Source organism: Equus quagga, chromosome 20 (genome assembly GCF_021613505.1).
Source record: "Equus quagga isolate Etosha38 chromosome 20, UCLA_HA_Equagga_1.0, whole genome shotgun sequence".
In the NCBI taxonomy this organism is placed as follows: Eukaryota; Metazoa; Chordata; class Mammalia; order Perissodactyla; family Equidae; genus Equus; species Equus quagga.
In genome coordinates this window covers 34,920,129-34,941,613 of record NC_060286.1, presented here as the reverse complement: position 1 = coordinate 34,941,613, position 21,485 = coordinate 34,920,129, and the positions used below count along the sequence as shown (strand labels likewise).

The 21,485-nt window shown below is 39.1% G+C and overlaps 1 protein-coding gene across 1 annotated transcript in view; it reads right to left on the bottom strand.

Annotated features, from left to right (window-relative positions):
- UNC79 (unc-79 homolog, NALCN channel complex subunit) overlaps positions 1–21,485 on the bottom strand; it is a 195,508-nt gene that overhangs the window by 23,411 nt on the left and 150,612 nt on the right. The window contains exons 41-43 of the mRNA XM_046647730.1: positions 18,638–18,748; positions 9,971–10,075; positions 2,045–2,122 (exon numbers count right to left, since the gene is read on the bottom strand). Coding sequence (XP_046503686.1) covers positions 2,045–2,122; positions 9,971–10,075; positions 18,638–18,748 — 294 coding nt within the window. The remainder of the gene's footprint in view (positions 1–2,044; positions 2,123–9,970; positions 10,076–18,637; positions 18,749–21,485) is intronic.

The window sequence follows — 21,485 nt, the reverse complement described above, 5'->3', positions numbered from 1 at the left end:
AATAACTTTTTTGTGCTAAGTGGCTGAGAATTGTGATTTCATGTCATAGCGTCTTGCATGACCTTAACTATTATCAAGAACCCTTAAAAAAAACTATAGTCTAGTAATTTTACTCCCAGAAATCTATTATAAAGAAATAGTCGAAAATAAGAACAAAGATTTAAGCATGAAGATGTTTATCACATATTAGTTACAATTGCAGAATATTGTAAACAACCAAAATATCCGAGTAACATCTGTTAATATTATTTCTTTTACCTGTTAGGTGCATTTTATTTTATTATTTTATTGACATATATTTGACATACAACATTGTGTAAATTTAAGGCGTACAGCATGTTAACTTGATACATTTACATATTGTAACATGATTGCCACTGTAGCCATAATTAGCACCTCTATCATGTTACATAATTATCCTTTCTTTTTAGTAGTTGAAATAATTAAGTTCCAGTCTCTCATCAAGTTTGATGATTATGATGCAATATTGTTGTCTATAGTCATTGTACTATGCATTACATCTCTAGGGCTTATTTACTCCTCATTGTAAGTTTGTGCCCTGAAACATGTGTCCTGTCCCTCCTCCTCTCCGTTAGTGTGATTTTTACTAGTTAATATTTTTAATAGTTTAACTAGTAACTAGCTACTAGTTAATAGTTTACTAGTTAGTATGATTTTTACTCAGCACTCACTATCTATCTGGCACCACGCTAACATGCTGTACGTGCCTTATTTCTTTCAACCCTCAACCTAGACATTAGCCCCTGTCACATTCCCACCTACAGATGACACAAACCAAAGATCATGGGTTAAATAACTTTCCTCATCACACAGCTAGAAAATGTCAGGCCTCAAACTCAGGTATGAGTCTAAAACCCACATTCTAACCACTATTCCATGGTGTATTCACACAAGGTTATGTCACTTTGGGGCAAATGCTATGACTTATGAAGCCAAAGCTGCATTTATTATTATGGTTTCAACTATGTTTAAACAATACACACAGAAAAAGGAGAAACAAAATACATTAATATGGTAGCAGTAAAATTATCTCTGGGTTGAATGATTTTATCTTTCCTCTCTCATACTATTTCTCCATGTGAAAAAAAAATTAAAATAATGTTTGGTGTTGTGGGGAAAAGTGGTATACTTATAAACACATTAATAAAATCTTCTTAGAAAGCAACATTAGGAATACATATTATTAAGACATTCCTATCCTTTGACTAAGGAATTTATCCCAAGGATATCAAAATAAACATGAAGATGATCTTTCTAAGAATATATATATACAATACTATATGCTATTCTATACTAGCAAAGAAACTGGATAGTATATAAATTTCCAATAATATGGGACTAAGCTAATTAGGATACCGAAAAGATCCAAACATGAAAAAGTTTTCTAATACAATAGATTTCTTATTTTGGGACAGGGGATTATAAGTGTTCCTTTGTCTTTTTAAAAATATTTCTCTACTGAAAATTTAAATAACGTGTTTCAATTAACAATATCGCTGAAGTTTCTGAGTTTGTTGCAATAACCTTGCTATCAATAAGTTATTGTGGTTTCTCATCATCAACCCTGTCTACAAGAATCTTAACATATTTCACCAATAGTCCACTAGTTGATAATAATGGAAATATAAAAAATTTTCAGAGGAAATATTATAAAGGAAAACAAGGTATTACAAGGCTTATTTCTTTCTGGCTGTAGTTAAATTGGTTAAAGGGAGCCAGTGTAAGAAAATTGATTCTGGAAAAATTGCACTTTAATCCAATCTGTGCTGTATGTCTGGTCATTTCTTTCCTCTCCTTAACTGGCTGCTTCAATTTTACTCATGTTTCCTGGAATTAAAAGTTTCCAGGGGCAGAGATGAATTTGAATTTTCACTAGTGCTCTTTTAAATGATGTTAAATCTGTTTTCGATTTTACGGCATCTGTTCTATCAAAAGTGAACCAGGACACACGCCAAAAATACCTCTTTGCTAAATGCGGAAATGAGAAGAAATATAAAATGCAGGCAGTTGATTCAGGACTTACTCCAGGTAGAGAAGCGATCATCTGCTTGCTCAGGATCGTTGACTCAGCGAGTTTGGTTCCAGCATCTGCACAAATAAACTAATAAGAAATTGAAAGGAGAATTATTTTTAAGAGCACTTGGACAGTAATAAGTAATTCCTAATTTTACTAACTTGGCTTCAATTCATTAGTGTTTACTTTCGTGACAATCTGCTCTGGATGTACGGGGCTTGCCAATCATGGCAGCTCCTGCCTATCAGGAATTGAGAATCACACTGCTGAGATGACCACCCAGATTCTCACTTTCCCAGACAGCTGAGTGGCACTGAAATGGTACATTCAATCAAGCAAGAAAGGAAAGATGTCAGAATTGTCAGATTTATTCTGAAGTTATCCTATTTATTCTTTAGCCCTTCCTGACAGTTACTGAATTTTCATAGATTTTCCAGATTTCTATCATTACGTCATAGATTTAGAAGGAAAAGAGAAAAACAAGCAACCTCAGGGTGAGTATTCTAGCTGCTTCTTCCCCTCCAAGGCCCCTCGGCATCTGGTCTTCCTCCTCCCGCTTCATTCACACACATCCTCTGTGTCGATACTGACCCCCACTCCTGGTCTGTTGTCCCCTAGGACTTTTACCACACTTCCACTGTAACAGCCGTCACGCTAGACTGTAATGACCTACGAGTCTCTGTCTCGACCTGCTAGGAGGTTTCCAAGAGCAGACTCGATGCGTCTCACCCACAGCACCAGCTTCGTGTCTGACACCTCGGAGGGGCTCAGCAAGAGTTTGTGAAATGAAATGATTAATCAATTGTCACTCGAGACCATGATGAGGTTGGATTTGCCAGATTACAATTTAATTTGCTTCATTACAGATTTTTACAGGTGTTTCCAGCTTAATGCAACACCCAAGTATTTATTGATGGTTTTAGGAAAAAAGATAAGCACGATGTCTGTAGAGTTTGCTATGAGCAATTAGTTCTCGGTTGATTTCCCTTTCCGGGCTTCTGGCCAGTGGCCCCAACAACTTTGGGATCCAAAGCTGCTGCTGTGCAAGTTCAGAGGCTCTGAAAGAAGCTTCCACACTGACTGCTCTTCCTTCCGGTTCATTTCACTCCCACAGGAAGAGCACAGAAAAGTTAGGTAGGTCAGCCAGGCAGGCATTGTCCCCGTCGAACTGGGGAGAAGCGATATGGGTTGGGGTAGTTGAGAAAATCTCAAGGAGGCCTGAGGAGGAACAGAACCAGCATAATGTCAGGCTACCCAGGGGTCAGAATCTAAGCATTATTAATAGGCAGCAGGTTTGGGTTAACAAGGCAGAGCTCTAAGCCGAAGACCTTCTGACGGCCAGAAGCCCTTAGACTTCCTGTTCAGGGCCATGAGCAGGTCTTCAAGCGCGGTATCCTCGTGAAAGGTATTTCGGTACAGCTAACTGAGCCGCGGGGGAGAGGAGAGCAAGCAGAGCTGTCTCTGACAACCACGTGGCAGGAGTGGACACATATCTCCACACTCACATCCTCTCATTTCTATTTGCCTCAAATACAGTAACAGAAGGCTCAAGAATCTATTTCGCTAACAACTCTGAAAGCACCAGCTAGTAACATCCAGGCAATACCTAAAATTTTTCATTGTGTTATTCAGGAATGCTTGTGTCTGCTCTCCTTAGACTTATTTCTAAAATAAGGAAAAGTAAATAAAAAAGGATTAAAAAAAAAAGTAACGCTTATAACTCTGACCAAAAGCTCTAAGCAAAAAAGTAAAATATTTGATATATTTTGAAAATATCAAATTTGATTATTTTTTGGAAAAGAAGGAACACTCTCAACCTTCTGGCAGATATTGCATGTTTTCCCATAAAATGTATTTTCAAATGCTGAGTCTGCAGTCTAAGACAAACTACTTATAACTAAGTTCCAAAACCTCTGTCAGGACACCAACATTTTAATTAATTTCTCTACAAGAGAACTGAGCACAGCTAAGAGAGGCCAGAAGGGAAGACAGAACTGCATCCAAGTGGGAAGGGAGCACAGAGAACAGGGGTGCTCTGCGGAAGTCAGAGCTGCCTGTGCAAGGATGGGGTAAAACCCTCGGGCCCCTGAAATATGCTTGCATGGCCTGACTGTGCCCTTGAGGGCAAGACAAGATTTGTGAAGACACAAAACTTCAAAAGTGTGTATCTCCCCTCAGCAGAGGCCGTTCTCACCTCCCATACTCAGCAAAGTGGAATGAGGAGCACAATGTAAGCAGGTTGTCAGCCACATAGTGTCAAGACATGAGGCCAAAGGCAAATGTCTGATTTGTGAGAACGAAGAGATGACCGTAGCAGCCAGAATTAATCAAAAGTCACTCTCAAAGCTATGGAGGTGCCTGGGACAGTCTCGTATATTAGAGGGTACAGAAGTACATAAGCCTCTAAAATCATCTGTTTATTTTTTATCAGTGACTTTTAATCCAGTATACTTTTACATAATATGTACAACTAAAACCTTAATAAACCTTTCTGCCTTCATTTTGTATAGCTGCCAACAATGAACTGAAAAACTCCACTCTAATTTTATAGAATTGTTCAAAATACAAAGATATAACTAAAATCATAGGGGGAAAGGGTGACTGCTGTAAAAGGAAGAATTCTCTACTTTCGGATAGAAATATGCCACTGAAATATGCACTCCCACATAAATACAAAACACAATAGAAATGCAATATCCATTATGTGTCATTACTAAATTCATTATCAAAATGATGCTTAAAATCATATCTCCACCTCTCATCCCAGAGAGTGATCAGGTTATTACTAACTCGACTAATATTAACAACCCCACGTCAATAGTAACTGTGAATTAAAATCAACAGCCAAACCTCTGCCATTTCTTTGTCCTCCAGCCCACAACTAACCTGTCTTTAAAAGAAAACCTTTCACCCACATGATTTTTCGCAGCTTGAATATGCAGGTATGTCCCACACAGTGGGAGTGTTACAGGCAAATCAGCAGAATGTCTACTCTTGACACATAATAGGAGCTGGGGAAATTCATTTTGATTTGAGCTTATGTAGGCTTAATGGTGGCCTTTAATGAGTTACCACTCTATTATGAAAACTGTGCTGTAATTCATCTCCAGAACATTTATAATAACTTATTACACATAAAATATCCACAGCAGACCAGCAGAAGAGAAACCGTTGTAAGTGAAATCAACAACATCAACAGATATGAATTAAAACAATAAGACGGGGCATCTGTTCCAATGCAGAAGAACTACGACCTGATGGTCAACAGTTTAGATTCTGAAGAATGCAAGGCATATTTTTTCTATTTGGCAAATTCTTTCCTGTCTCCATGCCGCTTTCTCTTAAAAAAAGAAATCCACCTAAACATTTAAGGCCACCTGACTTCAGATGTAAGGAAAAACACATAATAGGAGTCATGTGTGGACAACCACAATACAGCAGACTGGAAGATTTCCTGTGATGCCGGGCCTCCAGGAAGGATTTCTAAGAATTAAAAAACAGATTGGTACCTGTCACTGCCTTGAAAAGTTTAGAGCTTGGGTGACCCCACATCCCTTGGGCAAGTGTTCCATTGTTCTTTAAGGGGACTATCTTATTGACAGAGTATTTGGTAAACAATAAAGGTACGGTCTATCCAGCAGAACAATACAGATGGCTCCCTCTCTGCTAACTCATCTATTTACTAAGTTACTAACTAGAGAGGCAGCAGAGGAAACACCCTGGTGGTTCCCTGCGGGTGAAAGAATGAGTGGTAAATCCAAGGCTTGAGCCACTGACTCTCTTCTCACTAAGAGGGCCAGTGTCATTCATGATGCATCACCAGGGGAGTTTTTCCTCCCAATTGTTGCTTTCTTTTCTGTTTCCAAGTTGCATTTTCTGTTAAACAAAGCCAACCTCACTGCCTTCAGATGATGATCACCGATATAGGTGAAGGAAGTCACTGTCTGCCCCAGACACACTACCTGTCCATACTGTGAGCCTGGTCCTCCAGGCGCCAGGAAGTGGTGTGCCCCACCAGTAAAGGGGAAAGCTTTTCTCTGACTCCAGGTCTAGACTCTCTGGCCTGAGAGAAGCTACCCAAGAGCAGGCTATCACCTCTGCTATCCTCCAGAGAACAGGACCCAGGCAGTCAAGGGCAAGAGGAAAAGGAACTGGGAAACCTTATAGAAAGATGCACTATTCATAAAGAGAGACAAAAGATGCTTCTCCCTCATCCTGCGAGTGGCCTCATGGAGGACTTCTCTCCTTGACTTAGCCGGGAACTCCAGGGCAGATAAGCACACTACTTCTGTTTTTTAAAGTATACCTCACTTTTCTTTTTCTCAGTAAGGAAATTGTTTATTCTAAGAATTTATAGAATAAAGATAAATTACTACTTCAAAATGGCATGACATTTAACATTTTCTGTTGAAGAAGGTGGAAACATTATTCACAAAGATGTTCCTCATGGGCATGACCTCAAAATGTCTCCAAAATACCTCTCCAACCTAAATAATTTTACAACTTGATTTTTTTGTGTGTGAGGAAGATTCACCCTGAGCTAACACCTGTGCCAATCTTCCTCTATTTTATATGTGGGACACCGCCACAGCACGGCTTGATGAGTGGTGTGTAGGTTCATGCCCAGGATCCAAACCCGCAAACCCCAAGCCACCAAAGCATAGCACGCGAAGTAAACTACGATACCACCAGGCCAGCCCCTACAACTTGATTTTTTAATTTAACTTAATGGCTCAATCACAAATGCGTATTTGTTTTAGAAAGATGAAAATGGTATTCATCTGAAATGGTATATGAGAATCCAAAAAACACATTCATAAGAATCTATCTTTTTGCTTTCTTTCTTCCTAAAGCTAATTTGTTTTATTTATTTACCTAGCTGTGATGCAGTAATCACTGTTTTCATGGTTTCCTTAAGCACTGGGCCATTTAAACTGCCGGTGTTCTTTTGCTGTCTTGTGACAAGTGCTCATTATGGTTGACTAATGTACTTCATAGAAAACCAGCCCCCTGCTGCAGTCACAGCGTGGGGTGCTAGACCCCAAGAAGATCAGTCATGCAGATCTGCTCTGCTCAAGACTGAGGGAAATTAGAGGAACACTCTCTGATGCCCGAGGAAAGCACCTTCAGGGCCTGGAAACGCAGGCTGTTTTGAGGTGGCAGGTCCCCAACCAAGACGCTATCAGAAACAAGTGACTTCCAGACACTGTCAACCTGCTAGCCTTAAATCCCTTGTGGACCATCTCACTAAGCTCAGTTCACCTGTCCTCTCCTCCAAACCAGCGTGGATCCCATTAATCTTTATGGTCAGTTTGTGTCAAAGTCGCTTGCACTCAAAAGCGGTGTTGCTGCTGATGTGTGAGTAGGAGAGGCTGGCCAATGGCAATCAACTGGAAGAGATTCAGTCTGCCTCTCCTTAGGAGCACAGATATTTCCTGGCTATGATTTTGCTTCTGTCTTCCTCTTGGGCTGTCTAGCATCTTAGTACAATGGAGCCATTTCATTCTGAGTACCTCATTCCCCATATCCATTGCTATCATTTTCCAGCAATCACAGTTCTCAGAGAGCTTCAATGTGCCCTGGAAAGCTCTTCGAGGACAATCTAAGACAATTCTTCATGGAAAGTTCCAACTTCTTATTAAATATCAAGCCTTTGAAAAAAACCTCAATTTTGGTCCTAAAGATCAGTAGTACATGTGGAGGAGAAACGGGACCAGGGAGTGGATATTAAATGGTAAATGACTGGTGGTGTTCCTCCTCTTCTCCCGGGTAAACTCCTGCGCATCATCCTTCAAGGTCCACATGGTCCCTTTTCTATACCACTCCCTTACTCAGTATACACCTCTGCTACTGTACCCATTACACCGTGCTGGAAATTTCTGTTCACATGTCGGCTTCACCTACCAGACAGTAAACTCCCGGAAGGCAGGGGCCATGGCTTCCTCCTCTGTTTCCCCAGCACCTGGGCCAGCTCAGGGCTCATAAGGGCCTAGCGAGCCTTTCTCCGTCTCCCGGTCTGAGCTGCCACACTCTCCTCCCTAGTGCTTTACAGCCCTTGTAGACTTTCAGCACAGTGGTTAACACATTGTCGGGACCGGGCCCATAGCTTTTTACTTCTCTCTCCCCAGAACCTAGCCCAAGACAGAAGGTCAGGAAATACCTATAGTGGGAAATACTGCTGAAAAGTCAAACATGGACAAATGATAGAGGAAGACTTCAGCAGATCAGGTACCACAAGGTCACTGTAGGTTTTCGATGAAGGGTATGATCTCATAAAAAGCAGAGTTTTTAGCAAAATTCCTCTAGGCAGCCACAGGCCAGAAGGCTGGATCAATGGGGAGAAAGAGGAAGACAGAGCAAAAAGATAAGAGATATTCTGGTAATCCAGGCAAGTGATGGAAAGAGCCTGACTGGCTGTGCTCCATACCAAATAGACCCTGTGGTCAGATGCTGACACTACTTAGGCCAGCTGTGTGATCTTGGGCAAGTCACTGAACCCTGCTGAGCCTCAGCCTCCTCATCTGCGATACAACCAGATACTCACCCGGCTGTAAGGATTAAGTGAGGGGCATATGTAAAGCACCCAGCATATTGCCCAGCACATAATAGGTGCTCAATTAATGTTCCCTTCTGTCTCATCTCTCCAAATGGCACCCAAGGCACCTAAGATTCAGGGAAACCTGTCTAGTTCCTTGATAGCAAGCTCCCATTTTCCTTCAGTCATCTAACCCCAATCTTGTAGGTCCAGACTCTGGGACTGGTCTTAATGCTCATCAGGGAGAGGTGAAAGAGCTGTGACCCAGTTTCTGGGCACTCCGCACAGACGCAGTCTGAACGATGCCTGATCCAGCTGTAGCTCATGGCCAAGTCTTTGAATCCAGCCTCAGCCCTTGAAGTGCTAGACAGAGTCCCAGGTTACCTGATCCCCTGCTAACACCTGATCCAGGCTGCTTTTTCTCAACCCCATCCTTATGTCATTATCCCTAAATTTACTCCACCTTCCTGCCAAAGCTGCCCCTCATTGCTTGAAGCCAGTCAGCCTCTGGTGCCGGGCCACAACCCTATGCAAAGACTTTTGCCTGCACCCGCCAGTCCTTTGTGGCCCAGCTTGAATACCACTTCCTTCATGAAGTCTTCCCTGACTTGACAGCACCTGAGGTGGGATGCCTCCTGCTCTCAACTTCCCCCTAGGACTTTGTTGACATCTCTCTCTCAGGGCACTAGTCATAGCCTGTCTCGTGTGATCAAAACCTGTACATCTGTCTAAGATGATGAGCTAAAGACACCAGGATGGAGGGCTTCAGCCCCTTATAAGCAGTCCTGCAACCAAAAAGACAATCTTTGCAAGTTCTCCAGAGTCTGCCTTGCATGAGTGCAAGCCCCCACCTCGCCCCCTGACCCCAGTGCTGCATGGGTACTGGCTCTTTCACACCCACCTCCTACCCTGGCTGGACTCAGTACATCCTGCCATTTGACTGTATCTGGCCGGGCCCACCCGCCTCTTCACTTCCCCTTCATTCACAGAGACTTGGCGACTCACTCATTCTCATGCGACTCTGCCATCAGACCTCAGCCTGGTCCCCCAGTTTTGGCTTCCTTAGTCCTGTCTCAGCTCTGGTTGCTGTTAATGAGCCACCCTCTGACCTCCTGGACTGTAAATTTCTCAAGGACAGAAATTATTGTTTCATCCTCTTTTTTTTGTCCTTCACAGAACTAGTTCCACAGTAGGAACAAAATAAATACTTCTTTTTTGTCTTTTTCAGCCAGTGGAAGTGCCAAGTGCCTAGTGTTAGTTAGATGATGGCTCATACAAGATATATTATTTCTCAACTCTGGGCAGAGAGATGTGATGTCTGCACATGCCCACACCTTCCTTAATTTTTCCAGACCTAAGTGGATCTCATGAAAAGTATTGCAAATGAGGCACAAGCCTACCTGGACAAGCAGAAGGAGGTTTGTATCTGGCAAAGGAGATTTGAGCTTCAGGGCCTGCAGAAGTTCTAGAACAACACTGCGAGACAAGTAGAATTTATCCCGCTCCTAAATAAAACAAGATACAAGAAGGTAAACAATCGCTAAAAATTTAATTAGAATAGATCTATGTCAAAGAGCTTCCAAAAGATTCCAAGATCAGAAATAAAATCAGTATTTAAAAATGCATAATGAACTGTCCTTAAGCAATAAAATTAAAAGTGAAAAAATAAAAAAGGCATTTTGTGTGTGTAACGAGTTTACTGAAGCACTGAGAACCCATAATCTAATGGATAAGAGAAAGATAGGCTGTCTCTTAAATACCAAAACCACAGAATTTGCTTCTTATTCGCAGGGAATGATAGGTGTCAAGAACCACAGAAATTAAACAAATCTAAAAGTGTTTTTTTCAATAGAAAATGAGTTGGAGAGAAATATGTACAGCTGTTTAAAGGGTCTCATATCCTCTAAGGAACTTACTTTTCAAACGGGCTATTTTAAGCATACAGAAAAATAGAGAGATGGAATATATTATGTACAACCCCCTATCTTTGTCAAACTGTAACATTTTGCTTTATTTAATACTTTTTTATAATAAACCAAATATCCAGAAACAGCTGAAGCTACCCTACATAGTGCTCTCTTTCCTTTCTCCCCTCCCTGAAGTAGCCACTATTTTGAATCTGGTGCTTATTACTTTCTGCATGTTTTTATACTTTTACTACATAAATGCCTCCCTTATAATGTATAATACTATTTTTGCATGTTTTTTAACTTTCTATCATGGTATCATACCATGCATATTTTTCTGCAACTTAGAACTTTTCACTACATTGTATTTTTGGAATTAGTCCCTATGGATACATGAAGCTCTAGTTCTTTCAACTAAACAGCTTAATAATATTTTATTGTACGAACATACCAAAATTCACTGATCTGTCCCCCTGTCAATGGAATGCTAGATTGTTTTCAATTTTGTAGGGCTTTTTTATTGTCAACTATAACACAGAAGCAGAAAAGTAGATAAAACATAAGTGTGCAGATAAATGGATTTGTGTAGACTGAACACTCATGTAATCAGCACCCAGGTCCAACAACAGCACATCACAAGTACCTTAGAAGCCCCCTGTGTATCCTTTCCTGACCATAATCAAGTAACTGGAGACCCTGTGGGTCTGTACCCTCTGTCTGTTCTTTCTACTCATTCTCACTCATGGTATCTTGCCTCCTTGTATGTCTGGTTATCTTAGCACATTGGATATTTTAATTAAAAAATTATTTGTAGAAAAAATTTGAGGCATGAAATGTTTTCTCCCTCCAAAGAGCTTTCTGTTTGTTTTTATGCCAGGTACCTGGAGGCACTAGTGATCCATGGTTACCTTAAACATACGAGCCTTGTAACGTCCTATCTTGAGCCACCAAAGGCTTGATGCTGAGCTGTGAGCACGTAAGGGCAAATTTACTTCTGGCTTATCTTTACTCTGTGGTCCCAACCAAAAGTGGGGGAGGAGGGGTGCAGTATCAGACACAGTCTCTGCTCTTGGGAGGCCCCAGATCCTGACTTTTGTCTCCCTAGCCTCCTGGATCTTCCCGAATTGCAGCTCAGCCCTTCAGTCACATCTTCCAGATAGGCAAACGCCCCCAGGGCAAAAACGGCCTTCAGTGCTAGGCTCTCCCACGCAGTTCTGTGCTCTCAGACCTTAGCTGGTAATTCTTCTCTATCTGGTTAGCATTTTGATGCTTTTCAGAAGTTTTCAGAAAACATTTTGTTCATTTTCTTTTTTTAACTTAAGTGGTAGGATAGGTTCAAATTTTCTAGTCCATCACAATCAGGAGAGAAATTCTAGGGTTTTTATTGGAATTATACTAAATTTATAGGTTGTTTTGTGAGAATTAGCTGTCTTTATTATGCTGGGTCCTCATCCATGGATATGAGATCTGTCTCCACTTATTTAATGTTGTTTAATAAAATTTTCTGGTTATCTCCATAAAGTTCTCACACATTTTTCTTGGATTTATTTCTTTTTGCCACAATAAATGACATTTTAAAAATATATTTTATGATCATTTGTAGCTAAATATTAAAGGTAGATGATTTCTGGCTATTCATTTGTATCCAGCATCCTTGCTTTTATAAAAGTTACAAAAAGGTGTCTATTGATAGATTCTCTTCAGTTCACCTGCAGTCACATCATCTATGAAAAGTGAGAGTTTTACTTTTTCTTTCCAATCCTCGTACTTTTGATTTCTTCTTCCTAACTTACGGAACTGAGTAGGACTTCCAGGACCATAATGAACAGAAGCAGGGATAATGGCCATTTTTGTCGTATTTATGATTTTACAGGGATTACTGTTGGCATTTCACCATTAAGGTAATGTTTCCTAGAGGTTTCTGGACACCCTTTATCAAGTTAAGGAAGTTCCTTTCTATTCATAGTTTGGCAAGATTTATCATAAATGGATGTTGAATTATATACTATGCTTCTTTTCCATCTGCTGAGATAACGATAAAAGTTTTTTTTCTCCTTTAATCTGGTAACATGGTGACATAAATAGATGTCCTAATATTTAAACCACTCTTATATTTCAAGAAAATCTTCACTCGGTCATGAGGCTTTATTTTTAATGCATTAATTTACCATTATTCATTCAGAATTTTTGCATCTTTGAAGCATAACTGGCCTATAATTTTCCTTTTCCCCATCACCCTTGTCTGTTGATATCAAGATTCTGTGGGCCTCACAAAGTATGTTGGGAAGTGTTCCCTTTTTTTCTATTCCCTGTATTAGTTTGCATAAAGTAGAGTTCAACCTGTTCCTTAAACGTCTAATGGAAGTTATCTTTCAAACTGGAATAGGAGGCCTGCCCGGTGGCATAGTGGTTAAGTTTGTGCGCTCTGCTTCAGCAGCCTGGGATTTGCAGGTTTGGAGCCCGGGTGCAGACCTACACACTGCTCATCAGGCCATGCTGTGGTGGCATCCCACATACAAAATAAAGGAAGATTGCCGCAGATATTAGCTCAGGAAGAATCTTCCTCAAGCAAAAAGAGGAGGCTTGGTGGCAGATGTTAGCTCAGGGCCAATCTTCCTCACACATACACAAAAAACAAAACTGGAATGTTTTTTAACTGACTCCATTTTTTAATCACTTAAGTCTAGTCATCTTTTTTCTGATTGTACATTTTTCTAGAAAATTGTCCCTATTGTCCAAGATTTCAAATTTACTGGCATAAAGTTGTTCATTTTTAAATCCTAATATACTATAATTGTTTCCTTTTTCATTGCTGGTATTCTTTATCTCTGCCTTTTCCCTGCTTCTCCTGATCAGTCTTGCCGAAGTTTTGGCAATTTTATTAGTCTAATCAAAGAGCTCCCTTTTTGCTTGTATTGATCATCTGTTGTATCTATGTTTTCTATTTCATTAATTTCTGCTCTCATCTTTATTATTTCCTTCCTTTAAATTTTCGTATGGTTACTCTGTTATTCTTTTTTTGTGTGCTGAGGAAGATTGGCCTCGAGCTAACATCTGTGCCCATCTTCCTCTATTTTGTTTGGGGGCTGCCACCACAGCATGGCCGCTGATGAGTGGTGTAGGTCTGTGCCCGAGAACCAAACTTGGGCTGCCAAAGTGGAGCGCACTGACCTTAACCACTAGGCCACAGAGCTGGCCCTACTCTATTCTTATTTTAACCTAAGTCATCTTGTTTAGTTCATTTAGCTTTTCTTCTTTTCCAACAGAAGAATTTAAGACTATAAATTTTCTTCTCAATATCTCTGTGGCTACATATCTCAAATTTTGGAATGCAGTATTTTTGTAATTGTTTTGTTCTAAACATTTTTCTAAATTCTCTAATAGCTCGTTTGATCTATGAATTATTTAAAAGCATATTTCAATTTTCAAATATGGCAAGTACACCATTAACCCACACAGTACCTTTGCATGAATTAGAAAAAGAACACACACACAATACAAACACACATATATCTTAACATATGATTGTAAACCTGAAAAACTCTATGAGTTTTCAGAGCCCTGCAGTCAACAGCCCTGGCTGCACGAGTGCATATGCACCCTCAGCCACTCATACACACCTCCATGCCACACAGGCACACACCCTACACACACCTTGCTCCTGGGGATAAAGTGACTGTGTCAGGGTCAGAATCTAGCAGAGGTCAGAATTAAGACATCTGAGAACAGGGGGTAGTCAAGAGAAGAATCTCAAAGGTTCCTGGGGAGTAGCTGGAAAAGGGCATAGCCATGTACACATGTGTGTACCAGCACTGTGTGTATGTACACTGTTCTCCGCGTATGCAGAGCCCTGTGAGCTGGTGCAGCTTTATGTAGGGGGCGCCCATCCCAGCTGCTCTAGGACTTACCCATGGGGCTCCAAATCTCTCCTCTTGCCTCAATGCTCACATAAAATTTAATGTGTCTAAGATCTGAGTGGTATCCTCTTAGACGTAGAGCCCTTTTTTAGGCCGCCCTTGAACACCTGCATGCTGTTATGGTTTTGTTACTGATTTATAATTTAACTGCATTGTGATTAGAGAACTTGGTCTCTTTGAAACTGATTTCCCAGCATATGTTAAGACTTTATTTGTGGCCTAGTATCTGTTCTATGTTTATAAATGTTCCATATATGTTTTTCTCAAATATATTCTCAAATTGGTGGATTCAAGATTCTTTATATGTCCACTGGCTTCAATTTGCTCATTATATTGTTCAAATCTAGGATAGTCTTATTCATTTTTTATCTGCTCAATCTATCAGTTACTGAAAGAGATGCATTAAAATATCCCACTATGACTGTGAATTTGTCAGTTTCTCTTTGTAATCCTATTCAATTTTGTTTATATAGATTGAGGCTATATTATCAGCTACATATAGTTTTAGAATTGTCACATTTTCCTAGTCAATTGTTCTTTTTATCAATATATGGTGACCTTCTTTATAACAATACTTTTCAACCTAAACTCCATTTATGGGATTCAGCTTTCTTTTAACTAGCATTTGCCTGATATATTTTTCACCCTTTTTCTTTCAGATTTTCTCAGTATCTTTAGATGTGTTTTAGGTGTGCCTCATAAATAACACGTAGCTGGATTTTTTAAATCAAATCTGAAAGTCTCTAGTGAGTCTAATATACTTATATTTATTGTGATTACTGGAATATTTGGAATTCACTTCTATCATCTTACTTGTGCTTATTCCAGCTTGTTCTATGATTCTCTTTGTCTTGATTGACTTTTTATTCCTGTTTTTATTTGTATCTGCTTAGACCTTATATGTTGCCTTTCTGGCCTTTGGACTGTTTACACTGAAAATATTTTCATGTATTCTTCAGAGTTTAAAGTTAACTCTTTATCTCTGCCCTTCTTGTGAACAATATATAAATGCTTTAACTCCAATCACCAACTACATACACCCCTTCCATCTTATAGGTTATTGTTACCAAGTATTTTAGTGTCATCTTGTCTGTATATCCATCTGATTAGTCATTATTATTACTGCTTTACACTGTCAATGATCACTTAGAGTTCTACACTTTACCAATTTCTTTGGGCATAATTCCTTCAAACATTTCACTCCTACCTTCTGGTTCAGTCTTGTTCTTTTTGCAATATATCTTTTAGTATTTTTTTCAGTTAAGAATCTATTAGGAAATTTTTTATTTGCCAAATAGTTTATTTATTTAGCCTTCACTCTTAAATAATAGCTTAGCTGGTGGAGAATCCCAGGTGGACAGTTATTTTTTCTCCTAATTTTAAAGACATTTCTTCCATTATCTTCTGGCTTTTATGGTGCTGTTGAGAAGTTTGTTGTCAGTCTATCTGCAGGGTGTCTTTTCTCTTGGTTGCTCTTAAAATCCTTTATTTTTCTTGGCTGTTGTGTCAAGTTGTACCTACTCATGTAGATTGATATGAACAGACAAAACTTCAGTTTATTTGCAGTACTTTTAGGGCTCATTGTGCTTCCTGAATCAGAGCATTAACAATTTTTATCAATTCTAGAATTGATAAAAACCCTATTTTCCCTCTCTGAGACACTTATTAGATACGTTAGATCTTCTCTTTCTATTCTTCATCTCTTTATCTCTCTTTGCTGCATGCTATATAATTTCTTCAGATCTATTTTCCATTTTGCTAATTCCCTCTTTGGCTATGTCTAATTTGCTGCTTAATTGAGTTTTTAATGTCAGTGATTATTTCATTTCTACAATTTCTACTTTGTTCAAATTTATCTGTTTTTTTTTAAAGTGACTAGATCTCTTCTCATGTTTTTAATTCATCTTTTATATGCTTACCACTTAAAATGAGTTTTTATAGTCTTGATCACAGTTTTAATATTGGTTGTTCTTAGGGGTAATAATCTTGATGTTTGTTGATTCTGCTAATCTAGCTCATGGTGGATCTATTTCTTCACGTTTTGTAATTTTAGATTGTGAGCTCATGTTCACCAGGATTTTAATTATGGAAATCCTGTTGGGCCTAGGTTGAAGGCATATCCCTCCAGAGAGGTTTGAGGATTGATTCTGAGCTTGCTTCTACCAGACACTCCAATGCTATTATTTGCTCAGCACCAATGTTACTTGCCTTTCCAGTTAGGGGGTTCACAGAGCATGCAGCTATTATAAATTAAAACTCTAAACATGTCCCAAGATAGGCTCATGTTTACTAATTCTCAAGGGACACATAAATCTTTCTCTCAGTTCCCAAGCTCAAACAGATCCCAGTTACCTCCACATAAGAATATATTCTTTCCAAATCACCCTTTTACCAAGTCAGAGCCTTTCAAAGGTTCTGACTTTCTCTGGAGATGACTTAGCTCCAACTCCCAGCCTGAAATAGTCCCAAGACCCCATCTCTTTTCTCTGTGTGGGCTTTAAAACTCAAGCCACCAAGTTACTGAGACAAGCAACTCCCCCACCCCAATACTGCAACAAAGTCAGCTTATATGCTTACCACTCTGGTTCTCAATTCCCTCTGCATTTTTGCCCCCTTCATTCTTACAAAATTAGCTATACATTTAAACTCATGTTTATTACTTTTCATCCAGCACTTTTCGGGTTATAAGTGGGACAGTTTTCAGGTTATCTAGACTGCCAGATTGCCAGAAAGAGAAGTCTCCAGGGCCCTTACCTTACCATGCCTTTTCTTTTGATTAAATAAGGGAGAAGGCTCAATTAGATACTGCTATTTCTTATTTCTTATAGTTTCTCATTATCTATGAAGAAGGTGGGAAAACCCTAGATTGAAGCTTTCTACGAGTAATAGCCATTTCGAGTTGAAGAAATGAGGAAGGGTAGATGACAGAGGAAGTAGAAGGCCACTAAATTTATGATAGATTAAGAGGAGATATAATGTATAATAAGTATTCAAAACCAAGACTATCTTGAATTCAAAATAGTGGAAGTTCCCCTGTAATTAATACCTATAATGTATAACATAGAAAGTACAAACTAATCATGGTTCTTCCTCTAAAAAAATGCATAATTTAAATAAATCAAACATAAAGAAAATTTAAAAGTAAATGACTTCTAAAAATAGAACATCTCTTCATAGTATTTGGTGCTGTGTCTTACACATCTATTTTTTTAAGTGAAAAAAAGGGAATAAGTTATTTTTCAGGAAGGATTTGAAAGAAGAAAAAAGTGCTGAGTACTTTGGTAGTTAGAAAACATATTGTTCCAGGCAGAGTAATAAACAGCTTATAATCAGAAAGACTAAAGAGAAGATTATCATGGAACACTTAACATGGCAGAATGGACACAAGATGGCAAGAAAGGAGACAAGAGTGTTTTAAATAGAATGAAAGCCTTGATATAAAATTAGACTTTTATGATGAAAATAAAGGGCTTATAGAAGTGGACAACACGAATAACGGAGTATCTGAACGTTCAAGAGAGAACAACAGAAACAGAGACCCCATTGAAAATGATCTTGGAAAATTTGGAAATTGGAAGAATAACATTTGCACATTGTTCTTAAGGACAGAAATGCTCCCAGTTCGCCCTGCCTTCTGCCTTTCCATTGGACCTGTCTACCAGCTCCAACAAGGCTGCCACATGCATTGAGCAAGCAGTACTTTTCCACTTCCTCAGTAGTAGGACAGGGGACACTAAAGACAATGCAATAGAGAAACCATTATTGAGGCAAGATGACAAAAGATGAGATTACAATCTCAGAGGCCAAGAGCCCAGAACTGAGGAGACAAATGATAGAACTCAAGAGCTCTCCACGGGCTTTTACAGATGACAAGCTGATATTTTCCTACTTTGGGTATAAAAATGGTATGCAGTGATGGCTTCCCCACTAATCATGGGACGGTGAACTTGAAAATGACTTTAAGTGGTCATTTAGAACATTATCCCATTTCATTCAAAACACCTCTTCTCTTCTAAACCATGTGACCCTCAATTCTCAAAACTTGCATATTTAAGATATAGTGTTTATGTGTGTGTGTGTGTGTAAAGTGTTTCCTTTCAATGATATTTATTAGACCTCAGTATAATTACTCATTTTTAACTACAGTGAAGCAATTAACCTAACACAGATTTGACACTGATTAGAAAGAATATGTTTCTGCCAGTTTGCAGTTTCTCAGGAACACACACATATGCAAACTTACCTTAGTGAAAGCCCGGTAACATAAGCCACACACCTCCACCAGGTAGGCCAAAGTGAAGACAGCATTCTGAATTACAAAGCTGAGCAGTTTTGAAAATGGTTCCAACAAACTCTGCAATGAGATCGGGACCAATTAAAACCAAGTGATCTAACAAGAACAGAACTGCACCTTCAAGCAATGGCTCAAGGAGCATGATTTAATCATTTTATTGCTAAAAAAAAAATCTATTTTTCCAGGTGGCATCATTTATAAACCTACTTAACTCCAATCCTATCCTCATGTCCACTTCCAGCAGTCAAGACTTTGCGAGGTTTGCATTAGAATCTTCCACTCTATTTCTCAGAATCTTTAGGCATCTATGGGTTCATCAGATCCAGCTCCTCTAGAAGCCTGCCATCTCAGTTAAGTAGCACAAACCACCTTTGCATGCAAGTACGAAAGCACTACTAGCTTAGACAAAACTCATCATGACCCAGCTTTCTGCCAATGTTAATCAGGAAGGCATTGTCAGTTTTGGTTTCCCCATCTGAATCCCACCCATAAAGGGTCAGTTTTAGATCCATACTCTTTCTTAAGTCACTTAGAAACATTTATTGAGCACCTACTAAATATCAGGGAGCGTTAGATGCTTTTATATAGTTTATCTCATTCAAATTTCTTATAACAATCCTGGGGAGACAGTATGCTATAATAGTTAATGACAGAAGCTATAGAATCTCGCTCTCTGTGACCTTGAATAAGTGATTTAACCTCTCTGGACTTAGTTCTCTTCTTTGTAAAATGAGGGTGATAATAGCCTCTACCTCATCAGTGTTGTGAGAATTAAAGGAGATAATGTATACAAAGCACTTGGCAACAGTAAGCCCTCCATCACCGTTGCTATGATCTGCATCCTAACTCTCTGAAGCTTTGGTACCCCTATTCTGCAGCTGAGGCAGTTAAGTAGGCAAGTAACTTGCCTGAGGCATACAGCTATTGAAAGGAATTCAAACCCAAAGTCCAGGGCAATTTTCCAGAGGCAGAACTGCTCTGTAGGGAAGACAGGATTTTAATTGGGCTCTAAAAGACTTCCATGCCATGATTTCCACTACTTCTCAATCTCTAAAATCCTAACTGTCTGGATTATTAAAGTAATACATGCTCAATGTACAAATGCAGGATCTGCAGGAAAGCACAGATAAGGAAACAAAAGTCATCCATAACCCCACCACCGAGAGATAACATTTAGATATATTTCCCTTCTTCACTGCACACCAGTTTACTTAGCTGAAACCTTACACATATACAATCCTATATTTTGCTAATTTCATTTTGCTAATATAACATAAGAAATTTCCAATGTTATTTAATCTTTATTCACAATCATCCATTTTAATAGCCACAAAAGTCACATTTTATTATAAATAACATCCCACTAAATAAGTTTTTGCATGAAATTTGCATTTTCGTTTTTTCCTTAGAATAAATTCCCAGAAAAAGAATGACTAAATCAAAGGATATGAATACTTTTGAGATCCTTTTTCCTTATTGATACGAAAATGAATTCATTACATGTTAGTTGTCCCTGAGGATAGGAATTATGTCTTTTACTTGTTTGTATTCCCCACAAAACCCATATGGTCCTTTCCATATAGAAAATCTTAAAGAAACTCTGAAACAGTACTCTTGACTCAGTATTCTCTGCTCTGTATAAATGCTGCTACCTTGAAACACTGATGTTGGATGAATGAGGACAGGAATATGTCTGTGGTTGATATCTAATGCATCCTTATTGGTCAAAAAGAGAAACTTGAATTCAAACTTATATAGAAACTTGCTCTTATACGTAGCAAAGCAGCATGGAGACAGGGCAATATGGTACAACAGAGAAATCAAGGAGCTTGGAATCAAAGGACCCAGGTTCAAGTCTCAGATCTTCCACTAATCAGCTGTGTGACCTTGACCAAGACACTTCATCTCCCTAAGCACGTTTCCTTGTCTGTAAATAAGCAGATTAGACCAAATGATATCTTTGCAACCTTCCAGCATAAACATGAGTCTAGGAAAGCACAGTCAAGGAAAAGGTTACAGAGGATGTGCCTTCTTGGTATATTAACTAGTAGTTACAAGCCATTGCAATACAAACAATTGCACCATTGCATATAATGCAGCCAGAAATGTAGCCAGGAATAGAAAGCCAAATGAGACACGGTGCTGGACTTCACGAAGCTCACAGTCTCACTGGGGAGACTTCAATAAATATAACTGCTAATACAGAGAGCTTTATCCAGTGTTGTGGGATCTGATGTAGGAGGAGCTGCTACAGACAATATAAATTTTTTTTTATTTGAATGGAATTCAAATTCTCATCTTGAAGAATGAGAAGGAGTTCACCTCACCGACAAGGGTATAAAAATTTCAGGGAAGGGAAATGGCCTAAGCAAAGGCAAGGAAGTAGGAAATGAAAGAAGATTATAAATGGAAAGCAGCTGGCACAATGCCTGCCATATGATAAGTGCTCAATAAACAGTAGTTGTTGTTTTGATGATGATGATGATTCTGAAAGTACTGAGGAGTCATGGGGGCTAAGACAAGTAGCCAAAGACTAAATTGGAAAGGTAGGTTGGCAAGTTAATGAGGTACCTTCTTGTATGCCACGGTAAGGAATTGGACATTATCCTAAAAAAATGAGAAGTTATCAAAGATTTTTAAGCAAGGAATCAACACCATGAGATCTGTGTTTAGAAGGATCACCTAGTTTGTAGCATGGAGGATGGACTGGTGGACATGGCCTTGACCTAAGCGGACCATTATAAAAAACGATATTGTGATGTCTCTTCATACTAGACACTTTCAAAGAGGCTGACAG